We start from the raw sequence: 22174 nt of genomic DNA, 5'->3' as shown, positions 1-22174 counted from the left end.
CAGGAACATACGTCTACACTGAACACAGCAAGATAAAATTCTAAAAATCTAAACAAATACAGCAAAATTCTAAAATGTTAATGTAATCTGAGACTACAGAAATAGTTACATTTCTAACTGATCTGTTACAGAACGACGCTGGAGCAAGTAGGTTTGGGAAAGGCTGGGGAGGTATGGAATGACATGAGTAAAAATTTCACAAAACAGGACTAGTGTTTATATAATAGGATATATCTATATAGCCTATCTTGCTCTCCAGAGTAAAATAATCTCTGTCTGTATCATCTGTCAAATAACGACTGTATTGATCATTACAGTTCATTTTGGGACCCACCAATAACGGCATCTGATTCATTACTAACAGCAGACAAAATAAGTATACATACAACATTCATTTATGAATTTGCACATATGTGAGAGATGATGAGTGGTACCTGAAATGGTATACATTTATAGAATATGAAATAAGCATAAGAAAGCAATTGCAGCTTTTCTTCCAATTTTGGCTACTCTTCCCTCCTGTCTTTTTTACTCTCTCATTTCTAGGTTTACCTCCTTATGTTAAAATGATAATTCCTCTTGATTCTTGCAGATTTTTACCGCCATCCGTATTAATATGAAAATCAGCTTTTTTTTTTTTTTCAGATCAGACAGTCTATCTTTCCACACATTCAGTTCCCAAGGTTTTCAACAAGCAGTAAAATTAATTAATTGTTACAGATACGTGAATTATATAAAGCCTGCTAAATTATATAAAGCCTGCTACCATGGGAGCTGGCATCCTAAAAAAAAAAAAAAAAAAAGAAAAAAAGCTCAAGTTTTAGAGACCCTATTGAAGTTACCTTCAGGAATTGATGCAGCCTCTTGCTTCCATCCATCAGCCACGTACCTGAACTGGTTTGGTGAGCCTGCAGCTAGTGTCACAAGTGGGTAAACATGAAACCCAAGCTAACGGGAATGGGAAATTCAGTAGTTCCACATGAGAGCATTATTCCCTGTCATCTCTTTAGACAACGTCACAAAGATCAGGAAAAAAAAATAATTCAGTTTGGCAAATCCTGCTGGATGCCAAGCAGAGACAATCCAAGCTGAGGAAAAAACCCAAACAGCTAAGTAACGATGTATGTGTATGTTACAATGTACAGTGTTTTCTCGACAGCCTCTCTCTACCTTCTGTCCTGCAAAACACTGTAACACAACAGCGTGAACCTATGGCCTTCTCTGGCCTGTTTTAAAGCTGCGTGTTTAAGCTTGGTACCAAACTACTACAAGAAAGGTACATGAGAGAAAATACTTCTGAGCTTGAAAATTCCAGTACCTTTATTCCTTCCATTGTTACGAGTCCATTCTTTCCTTGTATTCATATGGAAAGATGTGCTGACAAATGATCATTCCCGGGCAGTTACATTGTCAAGGAAGTTCCTAATTGGCCAAGACAGTATTTTAGATGCTTAGTTAAACCCCTGACTCGGCTGAAAAGGAATCCAAAACCCAGGTCCTTTTCCATTAATTGCATGTCAGTTTCCTTTTTTGGCCTTTCAGCTGCTGCTTTCAGCTCACCCCCTAAAGCGATAGTTCCATTATACATAAAGAAACAAACCAATAACGAAACAGAACTTAGAAAATGGTAAATACGGAAGCTGAGCATGTACTGCTAGACAAGACCATAATCATAGATAATGGCAAAAAGTTGTTGACATTTTTTTTCTCCTGTAAACTTCCAAAAAGGTGCCTCCCATATTTGATTTGTTATTGGATACAAGCAAAAGATAACTGTACCTCAGAAACAATTGGTTTTTAAACATTTCTTCCAGTTAATGCATATGCACGTCTCTGTGTGTGTCTGTGTGTATTTTTATTTCCTGGACTGAACTCAAGTATTGAATTTTCTATTTATATTCTTTCCTTCTGAAAGTGGAATTGCTTTGTCTGCTGAAACTGTTCCCTGAGCACAACATAAAGAGACTCTTCCTTATTTCTTTGGTTTAAGCATCTTGGCAATTTAATAATTTTATTTGAAATATACTGGGATAAGGTTGCTTGATACCACATGACTTTATTGGGCAAATTGTGCCATAGGAGTCTAATGCTGAACACATTTTCACTTACTAACCATGAAGAGTATTGCCTATGGTGCTTATAGCCATTATAAACAAGTTACTTCCTCATTCCCCTTTGACAGTCAGTGATTATATGGAGTTAAATAGCATTTGTATGATCATTTTTTGGTCTTGAAGGTCCCCAGGATTTTGGGCATGAATTTTCCCATCTTCTTGTCTTTGGCATCTGTGTCATACTCCTCTTCACTTTGACTTGTATGTTCATCCTTTTTGCAGAAGACCTCAAATCTACTGTAGACTCGCTTCTCCTTCCGCATATTCTCCATTTTTTTCAGAAGGGTATCTCTATCCTCTGATGGTTGCCGCTGAAGATTTCGTTTCTGGCTCCCAAAACTCTCTGACCTATGGATGTTACAGCTTTTCTCCTTCTCACCTTTCCTTTCTAAGCTTGTAGTTGACTTAGAAAGATCAGGGTTACTAGTGGATGGTAGTTGCTTGGCCAGTTCAGCTCTGTTCTTCTGACTGTTTGCAGAGATTTGTTCCAAAATCACCTTGGTATCATCACGGAGGTTGCTACTGTACAGGATGTTAGCTGTGGATGAAGGAAATCTCCCCTGTGTTGGCTGGCTGCTTTTGGGAGGAAGTGGTGTTGCAAATTTATGGGTTTTTTCTTCCTCCATCGTTTCCTGACAGTCCCCTATGGAAGATCGTTTGAGAATCACAGCCTGCTTGTCAGATTTTCCACTCTCAGAAGTGGGTTCCTCCTCCGATTTCTTTTCACCTTTTGGGTTCAAAAGTTGCTTCAGCCGTAGTGACCCTTTTCTTAAAAATTCCATTGGATTTTGTTCTTGTTTTGAACAGTCTTCCTCAGATTTATTGAGAGAGCTGTCAGATCCTTGACTTCTAGGTAAACTTTCAAGAACTGATGTGGTACCTGTCCTAATCTGTGGTTTCTTCAGTTCTGTATTGACTAATTTTTGAGTGTCATCTTTGAATGTCACTCTTTCCTTCTTCTCTGGAAGAGTCAATTTCTGAGTGTCTCCTACAAATATAAGACTCTCCTTTTCTGGAAGAGCAGGTTTATTCTCTATGGGGTAAAACCGAGATGATAATTTGTCCACCTTAGTGCTAATGTGTGCTAGGGGATCTTTACTCAATGTGTCAGCAAGCTGGGGGGTTGATGATGCCATTCCAAATGGTCTGTCTGCTTCTCCATGCACTCTGTAAGTACTGCAGGAGTCTTTGGAGTCTAGTACCCTACTCTCCAGAATCTTATATTGCACGGATTTGGTACATTTCTTCTCTGTGTTCTGTGATTCTTCTTGTAGATAACTGGAAACAGCTTTGGTATGAGTGACTGTAGCTCGTTCTGTGTCTTTGCCCACAGCTTTGTACTTCTCTAAAAGTTCTGCTACTTTAGATGAGGTGGCTGTCTTTATAGTTTCATTGTCTTTTGTCAGCTCACTGGACATTTGTTCTTTTTGGATCATCTGAACCTTTTCTATTGTGGTGTTAGGCTGATCTAGCTTGGCAGCACTGAAAATCAGAGAGGACCTGAGTCTTGAGCTCCTCTGGATCAAAGGATTTATCCTGGACCTAAAGGCATCTTGTTTCATTATAGGTGTTTCTTCACCTACTCTGTCAGGATCTGCAAATTCTTTGGCACTGTCAATTCCCAGTGACTTGCTATTAAAAGGTATAGGGGATTTGAATGCTGGGATGAGGTCAGTGGGGTGCTTTGTGAGGGTATCCCCAAGAACATCATTATATGCCTCTGATTCCATAGGCATTGGAAGACCTTCTTCTGGTTCGGACTGGTATGCGCTAAGGTATGAAGAAATCCTCCAGTTACGTAAACCTGTTCTATTTTCCTGTGTGTTCTTGTCTTCATCTTGGTCCTCATCTTTGTCTTGGAAGAACAGGCGTTGTTCCAGGCTTTGCTTCTGTGTAGGTGAAGTCTGGCAAATAAATTTCTGTCCTATATTCTGCCTTCTTAACATCATTCCCATTGGGCCATTGCCTGCAGGATTCAGCTGATCCGAGCCATGTCTCACTTCCCTGGAAGAATTTGAAGGTACGTAATCCAGCCTTAAGGGGAAGCCCTCCTGTGGAAAATTGGATTCAAGTTCAGGGTACCTGGGTCCCTCTCCATAGTCTTCCAGCTCATTGAATCCTGGCCTGCCACCTCGGATTCTCTCAAAGAGTCCCTGAGGTCTTCCAGAAAGATGGGGATGTTCAAACTGGTACTGGTAGAACTGATCCTTCTGAAAATGACTAGACTGGATTTTAAATTCATCCATATTGTTCATGAACATCTGCCTGGCATACTGTTTGGAAGAAGCAAAATTTTCAAATGTTCCTTCTGCAAAACTGTGTCTCTTAAAAGCATCCAACTCCAACTGCTTGGAACGGAGAAAACCCCTGACAGGATCCATCTGAGAATTCTCCATTTCTACCTTTTTATACATTCGCATGGCTGACCCCTCCACGGTATGGCGCAACATGTCATCCCGCCTGAAATTTGATAGGAAGTACCTGTCTGGATCAACTCTGTCCATAAAGGAGGGAAAAAGACTGTCATCCCTCTGGAACATCAGGGGTGCTTTTTTTGGAAAGAAAGGCATGTTATTGCCAAAGGGAGTCATGGCAAATGTGTTCTCTGCCTTTGCCAAGACGTTGGCTGGAGGAACAAGAGGTTCTGACTGTGCAAACAAAATTCGGAATTCTTCATCAAAGCTGGCCACCAGCTCCCCCTGGAAGATGTGTGCAATGCTTCTGTGAATCTTCTCAAAAGACCACATAAAACTACAAAGAGAAATAGAAGTCATGATAGTGTTTTAGCATCAAGTAACTCAACTGTACCACTTTACATTAAACCATTTGCTTGCCTGAAGAAAATTCTGCTATTACTTACCACTCAGGCAGCAACTCATTGCACACTAATGTTCCTAAGCCTAATTCGTAATTCCTAATTTGTAATTATGAATTGATTTGGCATCACATCTTTGCAGAGGACTTTACAAGGCAATAAATGACTTCTGTTCTAAAAAAGCCAGTCATTACTAACAACAACAAGAGAGTGAGGTGATGATAATCCTTATATGAAGTAGATGTTCCTGCAATTACTTTGGGCTTGTAATTGATCTTTATCAAGAAAATGTTGTGCCCATCTTTAGAAGGAGCAAAAGGATCAACTAGGGAACTACAGCAAGTCAGCCTTACCTCAGTCTGAGGGAAAATTGTGGAGCAGATCTTCCTGGAAGCAATTTCCAGTCATAGGAATAACAGAAAGACAACTGGGATCAGATAGCAGGGATTTATCAAGGGCAAACCATGCCTGACGCATTCTGATGGCCTTCTACAAAAAGAAGGCTGGCTGCGTGGACAAGGGGTCAGCAGAAGATGAGGTTTCTCTTGACTTTAGCAAGGGTTTCCACATGGCTTTAAGTAAGTATCTTTTAGCCACATTGGAACCCTGCAGACTGAATGACTGTCACACAGTAAACGGGAGATTGGTTGTACTGTCAGGCTTAATGGGTGGTAGTCAGTGATTTGAAGTGTGACTGGTGGACAGTTATAGGTAGTGTTCCTCAGGGGTGAGGGCTTGGGCAAATAGTCTCTAACACTGTCAGTAATGACTTGGACAACAGGACAGTGTGCACCCTCAACAAGCTTCCAGATGACACCAGAATGGGGTATGGTGCAGTTGATGTGCCGGCCAGGGAGACCTCAGCAGGCTGGGGAAATGCGCTGACAGGAATCTCATGAAATTCAGCAAAGGCAAATGCAGAATCTTGCACCTGGCATGGAACAACCCCATCCACCGATACAGGCTGAAGATGACTATCTAGAAAGCAGCTTGGCTGAAAATGACTTCAGGGTTCTGGCAGGCAGCAAGGCCAAAAAAAAGACAGCAGCACCTTTGCAGCAATGGTGGCTCAACACATACAGGGGTGCAGTAGTAAAAGTGCAGCCAATATGTCAATGGAAACGATTATTGCCCCCAAGTCAGCATATGTGACACTGTATCTGGAGTACCGAGTCCAGTTTTCACAGAGTGGTTGAGGTTGGAGTGCCCAGTGACAGGACCAGATGCAACGGGCACAAACTGAAACACAGGAGGTTCCATTTCAGCGTAAGGGAACAGTTTTTTACTGTGCAGATGACTGAGCGCTGGAATAGGTTGCCCAGGGACCTTGGTGGAGTTTCTCTCCTTAGAGAAATTTAAAAAACATGTGGATGCGGTTCTGGGCACCTGGCTCTAGGTGGCCCTGCTTGAGCAGAGCGGGGTTGGACCAGATGACCATCAGAGGTCCCTTTCAAGGTCAACCGTTCTGTGATTCTGTGCAGGAAGAAGACATTCAGCATTATGGTGTGTGTCTTCCCACATCAAGCTCTGCTTCCCCCCTGGAAATGGCTAGGTATCTGTCTGCAAGGGGAAGTAGTGGATGTATTCTTTATATTGTTTTGCTTATGTGTGCAGGTTTGCTTTAGCTATTAAACACTCTATCTCAACCCATGAGTTTTCTCACATTTGCCCTTCTGATTCTCTCCCGCATCCTGCTGGGACTGGTGGGCAAACATCTGTGTGGGGCTTAGCTGCCTACCGGGGTTAACCCACAATACCTTGTAATTGCTGTATATTTTTCACAGATTCTATTAATTCTTGATGTGAAGGAAGCTTGGGTTCAGGTGTCTGGGCTTGAGGGCTTGTTTAGTTGGTGTATCTACCTCAGTTGCAAAATAGTGTATTTTTCCTGAAAATTGCTGCTCAGTATCCTTCAGTGAGAAAAACTTTTGTCCCTGATGTTCATTGGGAAGTACCGAAGCATCGCTTTACCAATTAACCAGCCTCTTTCTCACCAAAACTGGGACATGTAACATTGCAGGGCTTCTCACCTGTAGTTGCCACTCAGCACCACCATGCAGTCTACCAGAAGGAATTTCTCTTTCATGTGGCCTTTGAAGGACATCCCCGTGCGGCAGTAGTAGGTTGGGCCAGAAACTGTCCTCACCCTTAGGAACTGCAAAGCAGACAAGGCACCAACTCAGCTAGAATATGTTACTTCCCTCCTCCTGCCCCTCCTTCTTCCCCTTGCTCTTTTAACTTCCATCCTGCCACCATTTTTATACTTCAGCTCTTAGTGAGTCTGTCTGCATAGAGATAAACCCATTTATTAGTGTGTCCTCAGCTTTCAGCCCTGTATTGTGCCAGCTCTCCCAGCTTTCTTCATACTCATCTTTCACAAGGCTCTGGCCCATTTTTCCCCTTTCTCAGGTTTTTACTTCACAGTGGCCCCCTGTGCGCCCTCACGATGCGAATTAGGGGCAGGGCACACCTTTGGTTTGCTCACCTCCACATAGTTAAGATTGACTCTGCATTTAGCAGCTGTGTCAAGGAAAAGCTGAGAGTTCATTTCATCCAGCAAGATGTACACAGGCACTCTGCGAGCAGCGGCATCCAACACCTCAAAGAGCAGATCCACATCAGTGAAAATGTCCATCACTATGGCTACCACCTAGGAAAAGAATGCAAGAAAGACATCAGCTATCTGTGCCTGCTGATGTCCTGACTATCACGTTCCTCAGCACCTCTCATTCCAAAGCTGCACTGCTGCACCGTCTCCATTTCAACTTCCTTTTTAAACAGGAACCCTCCCATTCAAAGGTTCCTTTGAACACTGCGGGCCCCAAAACTGGAAACAGAATTGCTATCAATGGTGCATATTCTGTATGCGAGAGGTAAGGGAAAACCCTCACTGCCACTGAGTGTTCCCTTATTCATTAATCCAATGATAGCAGGTATTTTTTGAGTCACGTACAACCTTCCAGTGTGGTTATCAGGCTGCTTGACCACTGCCTGCTCACCCCCTCCAACACACCTGTGCCATTTTCAGATAACTTCCTGGCCAGCATTCAGTCAGCCACTACACAGCTGCATCCGTATACTGATAACATGGAAAGTAGCTTCAAAGCCCTATTGCCCTGTTGTTCCCAACTCTTCTTTTATCAGTGAGTCTAAACACCTGATGGAGGGGTGTATGCAAGATGGAACCAAACTCTTCTCAGCGGTACCCAGTGAAACAGAAATACAGGCAAATCCAGTTTAACATAAGAAAAACCTTTTATACTATAAGGGTGATTGAACACTGGAACAGGTTGCCCAGAAAGGTTGTGGAGTCTCCGTCCTTGGAGATACTCAAGAGCATGTCCTAAGTAACCCTCTCTAATCGACACTGCTTTGAGCAGGAGGGGCAGGACTAGACCGTCTTCAGAGGTGCCTTTCAACCTCAGCTGTTCTGTGATTCTGTGAACTCTTGGTGTGTTTTAGCATTATCTTACATGCTTTTCCAGGAAACCAGAAGCAGAGGCTGGCTTTGATGCTGTAAACGGTAGTTTCAGAATCACCCTTCCCCTCTGCCAGGCCCTGGGAGCAAAGTTAAGGGAATTAGCAGAGGACCTGATGCATTCTGATACATCTTTTGGACACATCTGATTTTGTCTCTGCCCTAGCTGGGCTCTTCACTGTCTCACCTGTTGAGCTGCTCGAATCATTCTGCGAGCCTCCTCCTTAATGCTGGGATTGTCCGGGGGTGGTGGTTGCACGAGGGTTGTTACCTCTGTCCCCCTGAATCCAAAGACCATTGGCCAGCCCAGGTCAAGCTCAGGAACAGCGAGGTCTGAGTTCATGGGCCAGTAAGTCCCAGAGGATCCATCCATGTCATTGTCACCTGTGGTGTCTGTGCTACCTTCCTGATTGGCGTACTGGGGCTTCTGGAGATTCTGTATGATGTGATCCACCTCTGAGTTGCAAAGAAAATCAGGGGCTGCTTCCTCTGCCAGGAAGCGTTGGTAACTTTCTTTGCCTTCTTCAGTAAGCACATCCAAAGCTAAGCGGTAATACTCCTTGTAATGGGGGGGGAGATAGTTAGGGTCAAGGGGATTGTCCCCCTGTGAGGAGCTTTGAGATCGACGAGCCATGAGGGGAGGGAGAGCTGTAAGAAAAGAAGAACCAACAATGAGAGCAGTTTCACGCCAGTGACACATCTGTCCTCATTAATGGTGACAGTTGGGGGTTCACGATGGCAAAATCAAAAGGGAAGAGATTCAAAGCACACAGAATAATGTCGGAGAAAGTTCATTCCGAACGGCTGGGGAGCCTTAAATTAGGCAAAGGCAGTAATCACTTAAGCATTACTTTAACACAGTTACGTGTTTTGGGGCAAAATAAGGACAAATCAAATCAGGCAGCAATGTGATGAACAAGGATGATGCCTCTAACACAGTGCCCGACTTTCTTTTTAAGGCTGCTGATAGCTAAGCTTGTCTTTTTGTTGTAAAGTTAACCCCACCCCTTCTGAAGAACAATTCTGCTGATTATTATCTGGACTCCATTAAAGCTCATTTCCAAATGCTACAGAAATTATTTACTGTGTGTAATATGGCACTAAACCAAAAAGCATGTGCATGTATACAAATGTACCCTCTGAATCCTTATAAACTGGGTGTTATAATCACCTCAGCATACGAATAGAAACAGAGTGGAATGCAGGCAAGTATATGGGTATCCTGCTATTGTAACATGGTCAGAAGTCAGACGAGTCTTCATGAGATCCATAAAGAAATAGAAAACAAGGGACACGATTGCTTCTTCAGTCTCTTGATGTTGGGAGAAATCTGAGCTGAAGGGGCTCATATTCAGTATTTGACAATTGTCTGTAGGGAACATTATTTGAGACTAGAGACAAATTTAATTTTAGCCATTTTTTGTTTTTTTGGAAGAAAAGCTTGTCATGCTACAATTACAACTCAATAAATAATATCCTGCTGATCTGTAAAGAACTCCAAAGTGCTTTGGCTTCTGACTTTCAATTAATGTCAGGGCCCAGACATACTTCTCCTGGGGCCCCAGCACTGACATGCCAACAGAGGCTTCCTCATAGTCCAAAAAAAAAAAAAAAAAAGAGCGTGGCTGTCTTTGACCACTCAGGAGAAGTTACATTAATAGAAGTGTGAGTATAGAGGGTGAAAGTGGCTGCTGTTGTCATAGCCATCCAACGCTTCTGCTCCCAAAATGAAAGGGATTGCCATGAATGTGGGGGGAGGAAAAAGAGTTCAGGCCCATACTATCACTCTTCTTAACAGCTGTAAGTATAAAGCTAGAACAGTTTCAAGATAAAGCCAGGGTGGACTTAAGTCTTTTCTGACTACCTGCATAACACAAATCAGTGCTATGTTACTCCCGCCTCATACTCCCACAAGTTACTCCTGCTTCAAACTATAACTCCCAACAGAGCTGCATGATGCAACAGGAAAAAATAGGGTCTTAACATAAAGATAGCAACTCAATTTAACAGGTCCCTGTGCAAAGTATTCCAACTGATAATCATCTGAACATGTAGCCTTATTTGTAGTCTGAAGTGTCTAGATTTATCTTCCCACTCTAATTCTCATTCTGTCTTTTTTTGCTTAAAATAAAAAGCAGTCTAACGTATACCTCCATTTCGGTGTGCTTGTCACCTGTGTATCTGCTCTGAACTATTTGAGTATTTGAGTATATTTGAGTATCAAATAGTCTGAGACTATTTGAGCCTTCAGCCTTTCATTTTAAGGAAATGCTCCCAGAGTTCCGTTCATTCCTGGATATGAGATCACCATATTCAGCCATCAGATACTACCCATAAAGGGGACGGACGGCAATGCTGCCTATAATGCTAGCTTGCTCGGAACAGTGATGATGAAAGCCAACTACAAAACCAAAAACCAAAGCAGCAGCATAAGAACCTTATGATACTGACTGGACAATCAAAAGGGCAGAAGGATGCTGATAAATATGAAGTGGTCAAACAACCTTAATTTTGTATTTTATTGGTTAATATAATTATTCCAATACTGAAAATCAAATTAAGAAGATGGACTTTAAAGGCAAAGCGTCAGCTAAAGGCTAAGTATTATTAGGTAAGGAAAACAGAAAATAACACAGGTACACAGACTCAGAGGGAACGTGCAACCTGCATGCATTGTGAATATGAAAGTGTCATTCCTCACATCTTGAAAGAGGCTATTATAAATCTGAACTATGACTCCTTACTCTAGAGAAGACATCTACAAAATATGACCAGGGACAGCTGTCCATTTTCTCCTCCAGTACAAGAACCAGAAGGGCATAAAATTAAATTGGCAGGTGGTAGATTCAAGTTGAACACCAGGAAACACATGGCCTCAGTTGTACTTACTCTGCAGAACTCCTTCCCATGGGATGTTTTAGGATGGTTAGGAAAAGTATGTACAAACAGGACAGACACACAACGCTGTCAGAACGCTTTTCCACAATCCCACAATTTGTGGCTGGAAAGGTAGGTCAGGAAACATCAGGGGAAGGCTAAGTGGGGTAGTTTTTAGAGTAAGAGGAGTCGCTTTAGTTCCCTAAGGATTTGTGGTAGTCAATATATTCATGGAGAAGCAGGAGAAATAGTACCAGTGATGAAATAAATTTGATGCAAAAGCAAAATGATCCTCGTGGTTTTCTCTTTAAGCTGCTGGCCCCAGGGCTGGGACCTGATGACCTCCAAGGTCTTTTCCAGCCTAAATGCTGCTGTGATTCTGAGCAGGGAGCTGGAGGGACTCCTGGTGTGACTGCATATAGTGACCATGGGTGAAGTGGGACTTCATCAAGGATGTTCAGAAGGCTGCCTGTGCCGCTCCTGTCACACGGAGGGCCATCGGCACCGGCCTGTGCTGCCAGAACAAAAGCAGCCTCTCCCGCCCGCGCTGGAGGGTGTTACTGCGCTGCGTGCGCCCCAAGGAGCGCCAGCCTCGGCGGGGGGAGGCACCGGCTGAGGGCAGGCAGGGAGCAGGCTTGTCAGCACCCAGACGGGGACATCTTTAGGGCCACCACGCTGCTCGGCCCAGGCTGCCTCCCACCTCGGGCCCTGGGGAGGCCGTCTGCAGCCCCCGCGGGGGAAGCGGCTCAGACCAGGGCCCACGAAGGGCAGCCGGGCCAGCGCTCCGGCACCCGAGAGCAGCAGGCGGCGGCTCCCAGCCCCCACCTTTACCTGCGAAAACAGATCCCCAGGGCGGCAGCAAACACCTGAACTGGATTCCCCAAACACTGGAGCGCCAACAAAGCCCCGGCTGACTAACAAGGCTGGAAAATCTGCAACGTCACCCTCTTTGGCTCACAAGTAGAGAACAAAGGAGGGAGATGCTGTGTCCTGCTTCAGCCAGCTCCTTCTTAGAAGTTAATGCTGAGGAAGCACCATCGAGTCCTGCTTGGAAAGAACCTGCAGCCTGCTGAGTGTGCCGTTCCTGTGTTTGCCCACGCACGGTTCTAGTCATTAAGCCTCCTCACTTCCTTCAGGTGGTTTTAATTTCTTCCAAAATAGACGCACAAATCTGAGAACTGTGAAATAAAACCCAGAAATTATGTTTCTGCCACCGTAAGCCTAAGTAATTCATGACCTGTGAGGACACAAGGACAAGTTCCTAACAAATGGGCAGAATAAATTTAAGAGTAGCTACAGTAACTGTGTTCGATCTTTACACTGTTTGCAAGTTAAAGCAGGGAAACTGTAAGAAATTAAATCCTTTTCCTCCAGGAAGACCCTAGGTTACCCTGAGTCTAAGCGCGAGGAAATCAGTCCAGTCTGCTCACTTTTAAAGCACAGCTGTCACGTAGCTTTGATTCCCCTGAACAGGCCCTCGTTTTCATTTTAGAAATTAAGTTCAGGAAGAACCTGAGGATTTCATACCTTTGTCTGGATTGTGTGACAACCCGTTTGCGACAGCAGCTGTCAGACTGAGCGGGCAGCCTGCTGTGCACCCAGAGGTGAACTCTGCAGCGTGTTCACAGAAGGTCAGTGCCCCCAGGTAAGAGCAGCAGTGCCACACAGAAAGTCTGCGTGGGTGCAATGAGGCGAATACACTCAGGACACTTCTCATAGCTGCATGGACAGTACAGGTAAGCAAGAACAGCAATTTCAACCACCTGCACACGCCGCACTCACTGTATGCGCTGGAGCGCATCTCTTTGTAGAATCCTTGCTAGAGGTAGATGAGTTCTGGTTTGAAACAGCTTCCATCATAACTAAGCAGGACTTTAATTTAAAAAATATCTTAAATATTCTGCAACTCTGAAGAGAAAACTAACTTACTGAATAGGATTCCAGGGAGCGAAAGCACTTGACAGGTCTTGGGAATTACCTGGAATGCATTAAAAAAGATACATTCCTGTTTGCACTTGTGATGCACCTCCTGATACGTCAGAGTGGAACAAGTGCCTGCACCTTACATTTGTGCAAGGTGGGCAGCTGATGACCTAATACAGATTTAGAGTTTGGGGAATAAAAACAGTTTCAGGAGTGACTGGTGGTGTCTACATCTGTAAGAAAATATTACTATAACCTCTGGGTCTGAATGACAGTTGAAGAGGTTGAAGTTTCTGCATATAAGAAGAAAAAGCACGGGCAAATAAGTATCTCTGTATCTGTTACTTCAAACACACAGGCAGCTGATTTCATAGTCCAAAAGGGCACTATTGTGGGCAGGGGTTTGTTTACGGAAGCAGAGAGGTGGGCTACGATGTTCAGTTTTATTCCGTATGGCAGTTTTCCTTAAAGCTACTCATCTAGAGTGCTTTCTAGTTAGTGGCTATTAGCATTCATACAACTAGAAAAAAAATTAAATAATGGGTAAAGTGATGTGATGTGTTTTGTGTGTTTTCTTCACGCTGCATAATTTAATATCTTCGTTAATGACACAGACAGTGGGACTGAGTGCACTAGCAGCAAGCTTGCGGGTGACACCAAGCTGAACGTTGTAGTTCATTTGCTCAAGGGAAGGGATGCCATCCAGAGGGATCTTGAATGGCTTGAGGAGCAGGCCAGCGTGAACCTCACAAAGAACAGCAAGGCCAAATGCAAGGTCCTGTACGTGGTTCAGGGAAAACCCCAGTATCAGTACAGACTGGGGGAGGAACAGATCGAGAGCAGCCCTGCGGAGAAGGACTTGCGGGTGTACTGGTGGATGAAAAGCTGGATATGAGCCCGCAGTGTGCACTCACAGCTCAGAGAGTCAAGCATATCCTGGGCTGCACTGAAAGAAGCGTGGCCAGCCTTTAGAGGGAGGGGATTCTGCCCCTCTGCTCCGCTCTGGGGAGACCCCCCGCAGCACTGCGCCCAGCTCGGGGGTCCCCAGCACAAGCCAGGCAGGGACCTGCTGGAGCGGGGCCGGGGGAGGGACACGGAGCTGGTCCGAGGGCTGGAAGCCCTCTGCTGCGGAGAAAGGCTGGGAGAGCTGGGGGGGCTCAGCCCGGAGCAGAGGAGGCTCAGGGACACTTTTCAATACTTAACCAATATTTTAACTACTTTGATACCCTTCTGCAATAAGATCACCCTCCTAGTGGATGAAGGGAAGGCAGTAGATGTAGTTTTTCTGAATTTTAGTAAAGCTTTTGATACTGTCCCTCACAGCATCCTTCTGAACAAGTTGTCCAGCTGTGGGATGAGCAGGTACACGCTGGGCTCAAACGCAGTTCTCCAAGGGTCATCGTGAATGGGGCTACATTTGGAGCGTGACCAGTCACCAGCTCAGGGCTCAATTCTAGGGCCAGCTCTGTTGAATATTTTTCTCAGCCATCTGGATGCAGGAGTTGAATGCCCCATGAGCAAGTCTGCTGATGATACTAAACCGGGAGGTGCTGCTGACTTTCTCAAGGGACATGAGGCCTTGCAGAGGGACTGGGCAATCATGAATAGCATAAAATCTAACAAGCACAAACGGTGGATTCCACATATGGGACAAAGTAATGCCAGGCACAAGTATAAATGGCGAGAGGAACGTCTGGGGAGCAGCCCTGCAGAACGGGATCCGGGGGTGCCGGCTGGCAGCAGGAGCCAGCAGCGTGCGCTGGCAGCAAGAGGGCAACCTGCATGCCGGGGGGCATCAAACACAGCAGAACCAGCCGGTCAAAACAGGGGATTATCCTGCTGTATTCAGCGCTGGTGCGGGCTCACCTTTAGTACTGTGTGCAGTGCTGGGCCCCACATTTAGAGAAGGATGTGAAGGTCCTTGACTGCATCCAAAGGAGGGCAACAAAGCTAGTGACAGGGCAGGAAGGTATGTCCTTCTGAAAGGAGCAGCTAAGAACTCTGGGTTTGTCTGGTTTGGAGAAGAGAAAGGTGAGGGCAGACCTCATTGCTCTCTGCAGCTTCCTGAGAAGGAGACATGGAGATGCTGAGCTCTTCCCCTGGGAGCCAGGACCAGGATGCCTGGAAATGGTTCAAAGTTGCGTCAGGGAAGGTTCAGACTGGACATTAGCAAGCACTTCTTTAGCAAGAGGGTGGTCAAACCGTGGAACGGGCTTCCTAGAGAGGCGGTCGATGCCCCAAGCCTGTCAGTGTTCAAGAGGCATTTGACAATGCTGTTAATAGCACGCTTTAACTTTTGGTCAGCCCTGAACCGGTCAGGCGGTTGGACTAGATGATCACTGTAGGTCCCTTCCAACTGAAATTCTATCCTATCCTATCCTCTCCTACTTAAAGAGGCTTATAAGAAAGATGGACTGAGACTTCTTAACCAAGGCCTGTAGTGACAGGACAAGGCACAACAGTTCTAAACTGAAAGAAAGTGGGCTTCAATTGGAAATAAGGAAGAAATTCTTTACGGTAAGGGTAGTGATACACTGAAACAGGTTGCCCAGAGCAGCTGTGGATGCCCCATCACTGGAAGTGTTCACGGTCAGGCTGGACAAGGCTTTGAGCAACCTGATCAAGTGCAAAGTGTCCCCTTCCCATGGCAGGAGGGTTGGACTATATAATCTTTGAAGCTCCCTTCCAACACAAACCATTCTATAATTCTATGATTCCATTAATTGGTTAGCATGCTTTAATTCCCTGATCTGCAACAAGAACTATACTAGGTTGATGAATTCTCAGCTTGCATAAAGAATGCTAAGGGGTTTATATTAATTTATTTATTAACTTATTTATTTTTTTATAATTTGTATAGTGTATTCACATCACACCATTTGTAAGCCCTAAAAAGTACGTGTAATTTATGTGAAGAAATGTCTCAGGAACACTTAGCATTGGCATCATCCCAGTAATCTCCCTCTACCTTCTTGTGTGCTGCTACATCTACTATGAATATATTCCATGCTTTGCATGACAAGAGAGGCACAAAATGATTGATACTCATTCAGTAGTCTTTCAAACTGCCTCCCTGACTATTTAAGCAGAAGGGGAGAAGTTTAACTGGAAGCTCAAAGGTTATTATCTTTTGTCACTATAGTAAGCATGAGCTGATCTCAGGTCAATGAATAAATAAAACCTTTACCAAAATGGTTTAGGTAGCTCCTGAGCAGGAACTCTGCTAGGAATGCTAATTCACAATGAGAAAGCAGAGTCACCTGAGCTTTTGGATTCCATGCACTTGTAGTCTTTGTCAGTACGCTACTGCTACTGTCCATCTTGCATATTCAATCTTACAATTCATGTAGATTCTGCATTTAATTAATGTTTGGTGGTTTGGTTTTCGTTTTTTTTCTAGGTTACAACTCCTGGGAACAGCTATCTGCAACTGGCAGAACTCTGAGATTCTGGTTCAAATTTCATGTTGTTAAGCTGCCAGCCACAACGCTGGCTCTAGTTCTAGGTCAAATCACTATTTGATAAGTAATTCCCCTACAAATTAGCTGAAAATTATAACATACCATTTACAGCTAGTATCAGTTTGTAGTTTTTTAAACTACTGTCTCTATATCTGTTAACGACTTTTGATCCATTCAAAATGTGTCACTTATCATAGTGCAATGCTGGATTTTGTGGAGTACCAATTCACATGCCTTAAAGACCAGATATATTACCAAGTACGCAGTGTTGCCTTGTTACTGTTTGACTCTAGAACTGAGTATTCTGTTCATTTTGTAAGGCACTCAGGATGTATAACACCAGGAAGGGAAGCTGACTATAAGTAGTTTCACATTCCTTCTTAAATCTTTGGCAGTTGTCATGCAGGAGGCCTGGAAGAGCAGAATGAAGAAAATATTTGGCAGAAGCAGCAAAATTTGGGCAAGAGCTCTCCGAAATGCATAGCCCATGTGGGCTCTTACTTCCTTAGAACTGATTGTCAAAGGCTGTCAGTAAAGTTAGACATCGGTTCTTTGATTTTATGCCTTGGTTCCTTTAACAGGAATTCAGTGAACACTTTGTCAGATTCCCTCAATCGAGAGTGACAAAAGATTAGGGCACATATTATTTATTAGTATTCTTGCATGATGACTGTATTTTCCTAGATTATGGTGGCACCTAAAACAAAAGAGGAACTCCAGGAAGGGGTTGCCTCCTTGCTTGAACTTCACCCTGCAAATCTATTTCCTGCAGGTTCATTCACCCCAGAGAAAGACAGACGTATTTTTGGAAATCTGAACCACTACAAGTTAAAGAAACTAAGTCACAAACTGAAAATACACCAAATATATATGGGAGCCTGTAACTACTGGCTAATAGAGAGTTTTGTTTATTTATATGCTTGTGTATTTTATTCAATTAAGAACTGCATTTTCTTTTAATTGTTAGTCATAGTTTACAAATATTTATGACACAAGCTATGGGGAATCTCATGAAAAATGAAGATGCTAAAAAGAATAATGTGTGCCATCTCCATGCAGCCCTTGAGGGTCTTTGTAAAGGGTAGCAAGATACTCTGTAGTCCAGTTATAGTTCAGGAACAGAATTTTTACGGTTACAGGAGGAGAAGAGATCACATAAACCCCACATCTGCAATTGTGAACAGCTACGTGACATACAAGCTCAACTTGACCCAGCAATGTGTGCCTGAAGACAAGAAAGCCAACCGTATCCTGGGTTGCATCAAAAGAAGCATGGCCAGTGGGTCGAGGGAGGTGATTCTCCTCCTCGACTCTGCTCTGGTGAGACCCCACCTGCAGCGCTGTGTCCAGCTCTGCGGCCCCCAGCACAAAAAGGACACGGACCTGTGCAAGTGAGCCCAGAGGAGGCCATGAAGATGGTCAGGGAGCTGCAGCACCTCTCCTGTGGAGACAGGCTGAGAGAGCTGGGGTGGTTCAGCCTGGAGCAGAGAAGGCCCCAGGGAGACCTCAGAGCACCTCCCAGTACCTGAAGGGGGGCTGACAAGAAAGCCGGAGAGGGACTTTGTACAAGGGCCCATAGCGACAGGTCAAGGGGGAATGTTTTTAAGCTGAAAGAGGGCAGATTTAGATTAGATGTAAGGAAGAAATTCTTCGCTGTGAGGGCAGCGAGGTGCTGGCACAGGCTGCCCAGAGCAGCTGTGGGTGCCCCATCCCTGGGAGCTCAAGGCCAGGCTGGACGGGGCTGGGAGCAACCTGGTCTGCTGGGAGGTGTCCCTGCCCGTGGCCAGGGGTGGGACTGAGGGGTCTTTAAGGTCCCTTCCAACCCAAACCATTCTGTGATTCTATGAGATGGTCAGTCCAAAAAGGACCACTGAAGATCCGTCTTTACATTTACATGGCAAGTACTGAAAAAAGACAGACCCTACAGACCCTTAGTACAAAAGCCCCAGAGCTTTTATAACAAGTGTACCAGAGTTTTTGTACCAGAGCCCCAGTGCTCAAGCACACCACCAATGCCCTTCATGCCTTCAGCAGCTGCAATTTTATCAGGAAAAGCATCCCTGGAAGAGTACTGCCCCTACATAGTACAATAAAGCAAAGGAATCCTATTATATCCTGCCAATATGACCTGGGGAAAAATTCCAGCTGTTGTTTCAAACTTGATTTTATGAGCAGAACAGAATATGAGACCTGAGAAGTTCCTTAAAGACCACTAAGCATACTGGCATATGCTGATCCTGCTGTCCAGTCCCTGTTGTTTTAGAAGAGGATGAAAGAAAAATTCCAAGAGCCAAATAAGGTAGCAGGGGGAAATATTCTCACCTCTTCCCAGCACCTAGCCCTCAAGCCTTGGGTAAACTGAATATAAATAAAGTGCAAACAAACTATAACCAGGGGAGCAATTCAGGTGTCTACACACAGGTGTTTAATGTCACTTGGGATGCCCTAAGGTACCTTGCCTGGCCTCCAGCTGCTGGTTGAGAGGGCTGTGAGTCTCTCATAGGGCTGCGCCACATCTGCTGTGTTTCAGGTACCCTACGGCACTTAAAATGACACTAAACACCTAAGTTTAGGAACCAGGATTGCTCCTCAAAGGTCAGATTAATTCACTAAATCCAGGTGTACAACATACCTACATTCAAGCTAATTGCCTTATGTTCCCCTTTATAGTTGATACAGAATAAGTGAGTAAAATCAAAGGAGTATGGGATGAGATTAAACTTCTAGTACAGGTGTTTACATTTGGCCAAGTCTTCTCCTTATCTTTCTCCCAGAGGCATTAACAAATCAGTCTTCCAAAGCTTCAGTGCTCAGTCTTCAATTTTTTTAACTCCAAGATTACCTTTAGCCAGTCATACAATTCATTCTACCACGATCCAACCTGACAAGAAATTGTCAATATCTTATACCAGAACCTGCCTAGGGATGGGTTCCAGAATTTCAGTCTTTAAATGGCTAACAGAGTAAAGAAATTGAAGCAGGATTTTTACCTTTTCAGTTGTACTTTCAAATATAACTTCTACAGTAGGACAGATCAGTCTCAAGCAACTTCAGGCATCTTCATTGCAGAACAACTCCATGGATGTCTGATGTCTACGCTACTATTACCAACTACCAAAATCTAGTCAATACAGTGAAGTAAGTAATTGTCTCACGCTAGACACCCACATCAAGGCTGATGAACCCTATCATTACTGTACAACATTTTGTGAACCACCAAATCATACTCATAGTTCTTCTGTATCCTGTTCGAGGTCCATTTTAAAATGCAGCCAGCAAAGCTGAACACAATATTCCGATGGTTCTTTTACCAATGCTGTATTTGAGACAAACTGCCTCCCTACTCCTGCTTATACATCCATGGATGTTGCCATGGCATTGCACTTCAGTTCGTGGGCTCCTCTGATACCCATTAGTTTTTGCAACAGTTGTTGGGATACAGTCTCCTTTTTATAAGTATGAAATGGATTCTTGGCACGTGTAATAACAATTGTGATGTATCAGTTTATCAAGTGATCCAAAGTGCCCTGTATACCTGGCCTACCTTCTCTTTTTATTGACCTTCCCAATAATCAAGTACCTAAAAGCTTCTTCAGAGGTGTTTGTACTTCATTGATCAAAATATTAAAGAAATAAAGCATAACACCGAACTTTGGATAGGTTTGTTTTTAACGGATTTGCACAATGATGACTATTTTTTGAAACAAAACTTCTTAATAAAGTGCCTGTTTTAATTTTGAATTCTGTTGTCCAGTGTATATCACAAATGCTTTTCAAAAGATTAAGAGTACATAAAAGGGGACTATTAAATCATCTGATGTAACACTGAAAACCATTAGCTTAGCACTGAATATTGCAGGTCAGTGAATAGCTGGCTTGCATGTTGCAACTCAGTATTTCACTGTCCCATTCTACCTGTACCTGTGGTCAGCTTGGTCAAAGGAAGATGAAAAGCCCTAAATCCATTTATCCAATGTGCAATGAAAACTACTTCCTGGGTCCTTCAGAGAAGTCCTACAATACTTCTTGTATTTGATTATCAGTGTTAGTTTAATATATAGATGGAAGAGCAGTAGCCATGATTAGCATGCAGCACCCAGTCCTACTTTACAAAAGGTCTGACAGATAAGAGAAAAGCAGAGCAGAGCAGAGTAGAAAAGTGCAGATACAAAGGACAAAAAAGAGCCAATCGATCTTTCAGCCTGAACACCCTAGTACAGGCAGGCTTGTACAGACAGGCAATCACATTCCTCCCAGCAACTATATTCAAATATATATATTAGAAAGATAGGGTTGTGTTTTTTTTTAAATACCGAATATCTGTAAGACAACCATTTTCTTAGCAAGCTACTTCAGCGTTCATTTACCTTTACTGCAGTGAAAATGCATCTTACTTCACAAAGTAATCTTTAACTTCAGATTTTAACTGTATTTTAATGCTTCTACCTGCACAACTGGAAAATTACCCAGTACCAAATCTTTTGCCAGTTCAGGTGCGGTGTAGATCACTTCTCAGCTTTCTCCATGACAAATTGAACAGACTTTCTGTTGGTAGGGCTTGTCTTCTGTCACTGGACAATGTGGCTTTTCCTTAAGATTTCTATGTACTTTCTCTGGTAATTTAATTCATCTTCACATCCCTGAACCCTCAATTCTGTAATTGAAACCTTCATTCTGGATTTCTGTATAGTGTTTTATATGACTGTATTAAAATAAATTTGCATTATCCCAGCCTTTCAGTTCACTTGGGTAGGTTTTTTTTGAAGTTCCCTGCAATTATCTCTGGATTTAATGATTTCGGTGTTTATTACCACTTACTTTCAGTAACCTTCATGAGAGATCTTATTAATGGTCTTTTGAAAGTAATGCACTTCTATTCCCTGAAACAATTTTAGCATATTTATCCAGCAAATGACTGGCCATGAGGGTACGGATTTGTGATCGAATTACTGCAAAGCAAACTAAGTTTGCACAAACGTAATGAACCACTGTACCTACCATACATGTTCCTTGTCACGAATGAAAGGCAATTACTTCTTCAACAAAAGTGAACTGTAGTACCTTGCATTTACCACAGAGTATTATACACTAAAGGTCCATGCATACGGGCAGCTGCTATGAAATCATTACTCTGTGATGACACACCTGAGTGTACAGCGGGTTTGTGCGCACTTACATCCTTCATCTGAAACTGTATTCAAAATAATGTATTTCAATCAAATTTCTCTGTGTAAATTACTGAGAGGGCTTTTCATCACATAAATTCTGATAATTTAATTATAATCCTCCAGAAAGATTACAGTTTTTCCCAATCCTATTCCATGCAGTGTACTGCATTTTATACTCCTATGAATTGTCTTCTTTAATACTAAATGTTTATAGTGTAAAAGCCCCTCTGAACATTTTTGCATTTCACCTGCCATTTACTCATTTTAATTTCTGCATTTTCCTTCTGCTTTCTCTAAATAAAGAGTGCACAAATTCTCAGTCTCTCCAGGCTTCATTC

General features: G+C 43.5%; 1 protein-coding gene across 2 annotated transcripts in view; it reads right to left on the bottom strand.

Annotated features, from left to right (window-relative positions):
• Positions 1–598: 598 nt before the first annotated feature.
• FAM83H (family with sequence similarity 83 member H) overlaps positions 599–22174 on the bottom strand; it is a 28790-nt gene continuing 7214 nt past the window's right edge. Inside the window, exons 2-5 of one of the 2 annotated variants that reach the window (XM_005235195.3) lie at positions 8595–9055; positions 7415–7579; positions 6960–7084; positions 599–4865 (exon numbers count right to left, since the gene is read on the bottom strand). In XM_005235195.3, the coding sequence (XP_005235252.1) occupies positions 2219–4865; positions 6960–7084; positions 7415–7579; positions 8595–9041 (3384 nt within the window). In that variant the 5' untranslated portion in view covers positions 9042–9055 and the 3' untranslated portion in view covers positions 599–2218. Of the gene's footprint in view, positions 4866–6959; positions 7085–7414; positions 7580–8594; positions 11156–22174 lie in introns of those variants that run through there. The other variant, XM_055799876.1, reaches the window with a different exon arrangement.

The sequence above is a fragment of the Falco peregrinus genome, chromosome 3 (assembly GCF_023634155.1).
Source record: "Falco peregrinus isolate bFalPer1 chromosome 3, bFalPer1.pri, whole genome shotgun sequence".
Taxonomy (NCBI): domain Eukaryota; kingdom Metazoa; phylum Chordata; class Aves; order Falconiformes; family Falconidae; genus Falco; species Falco peregrinus.
The sequence above is the reverse complement of the archived record's forward strand: the minus strand, read 5'-3'. Positions and strand labels throughout refer to the sequence as shown.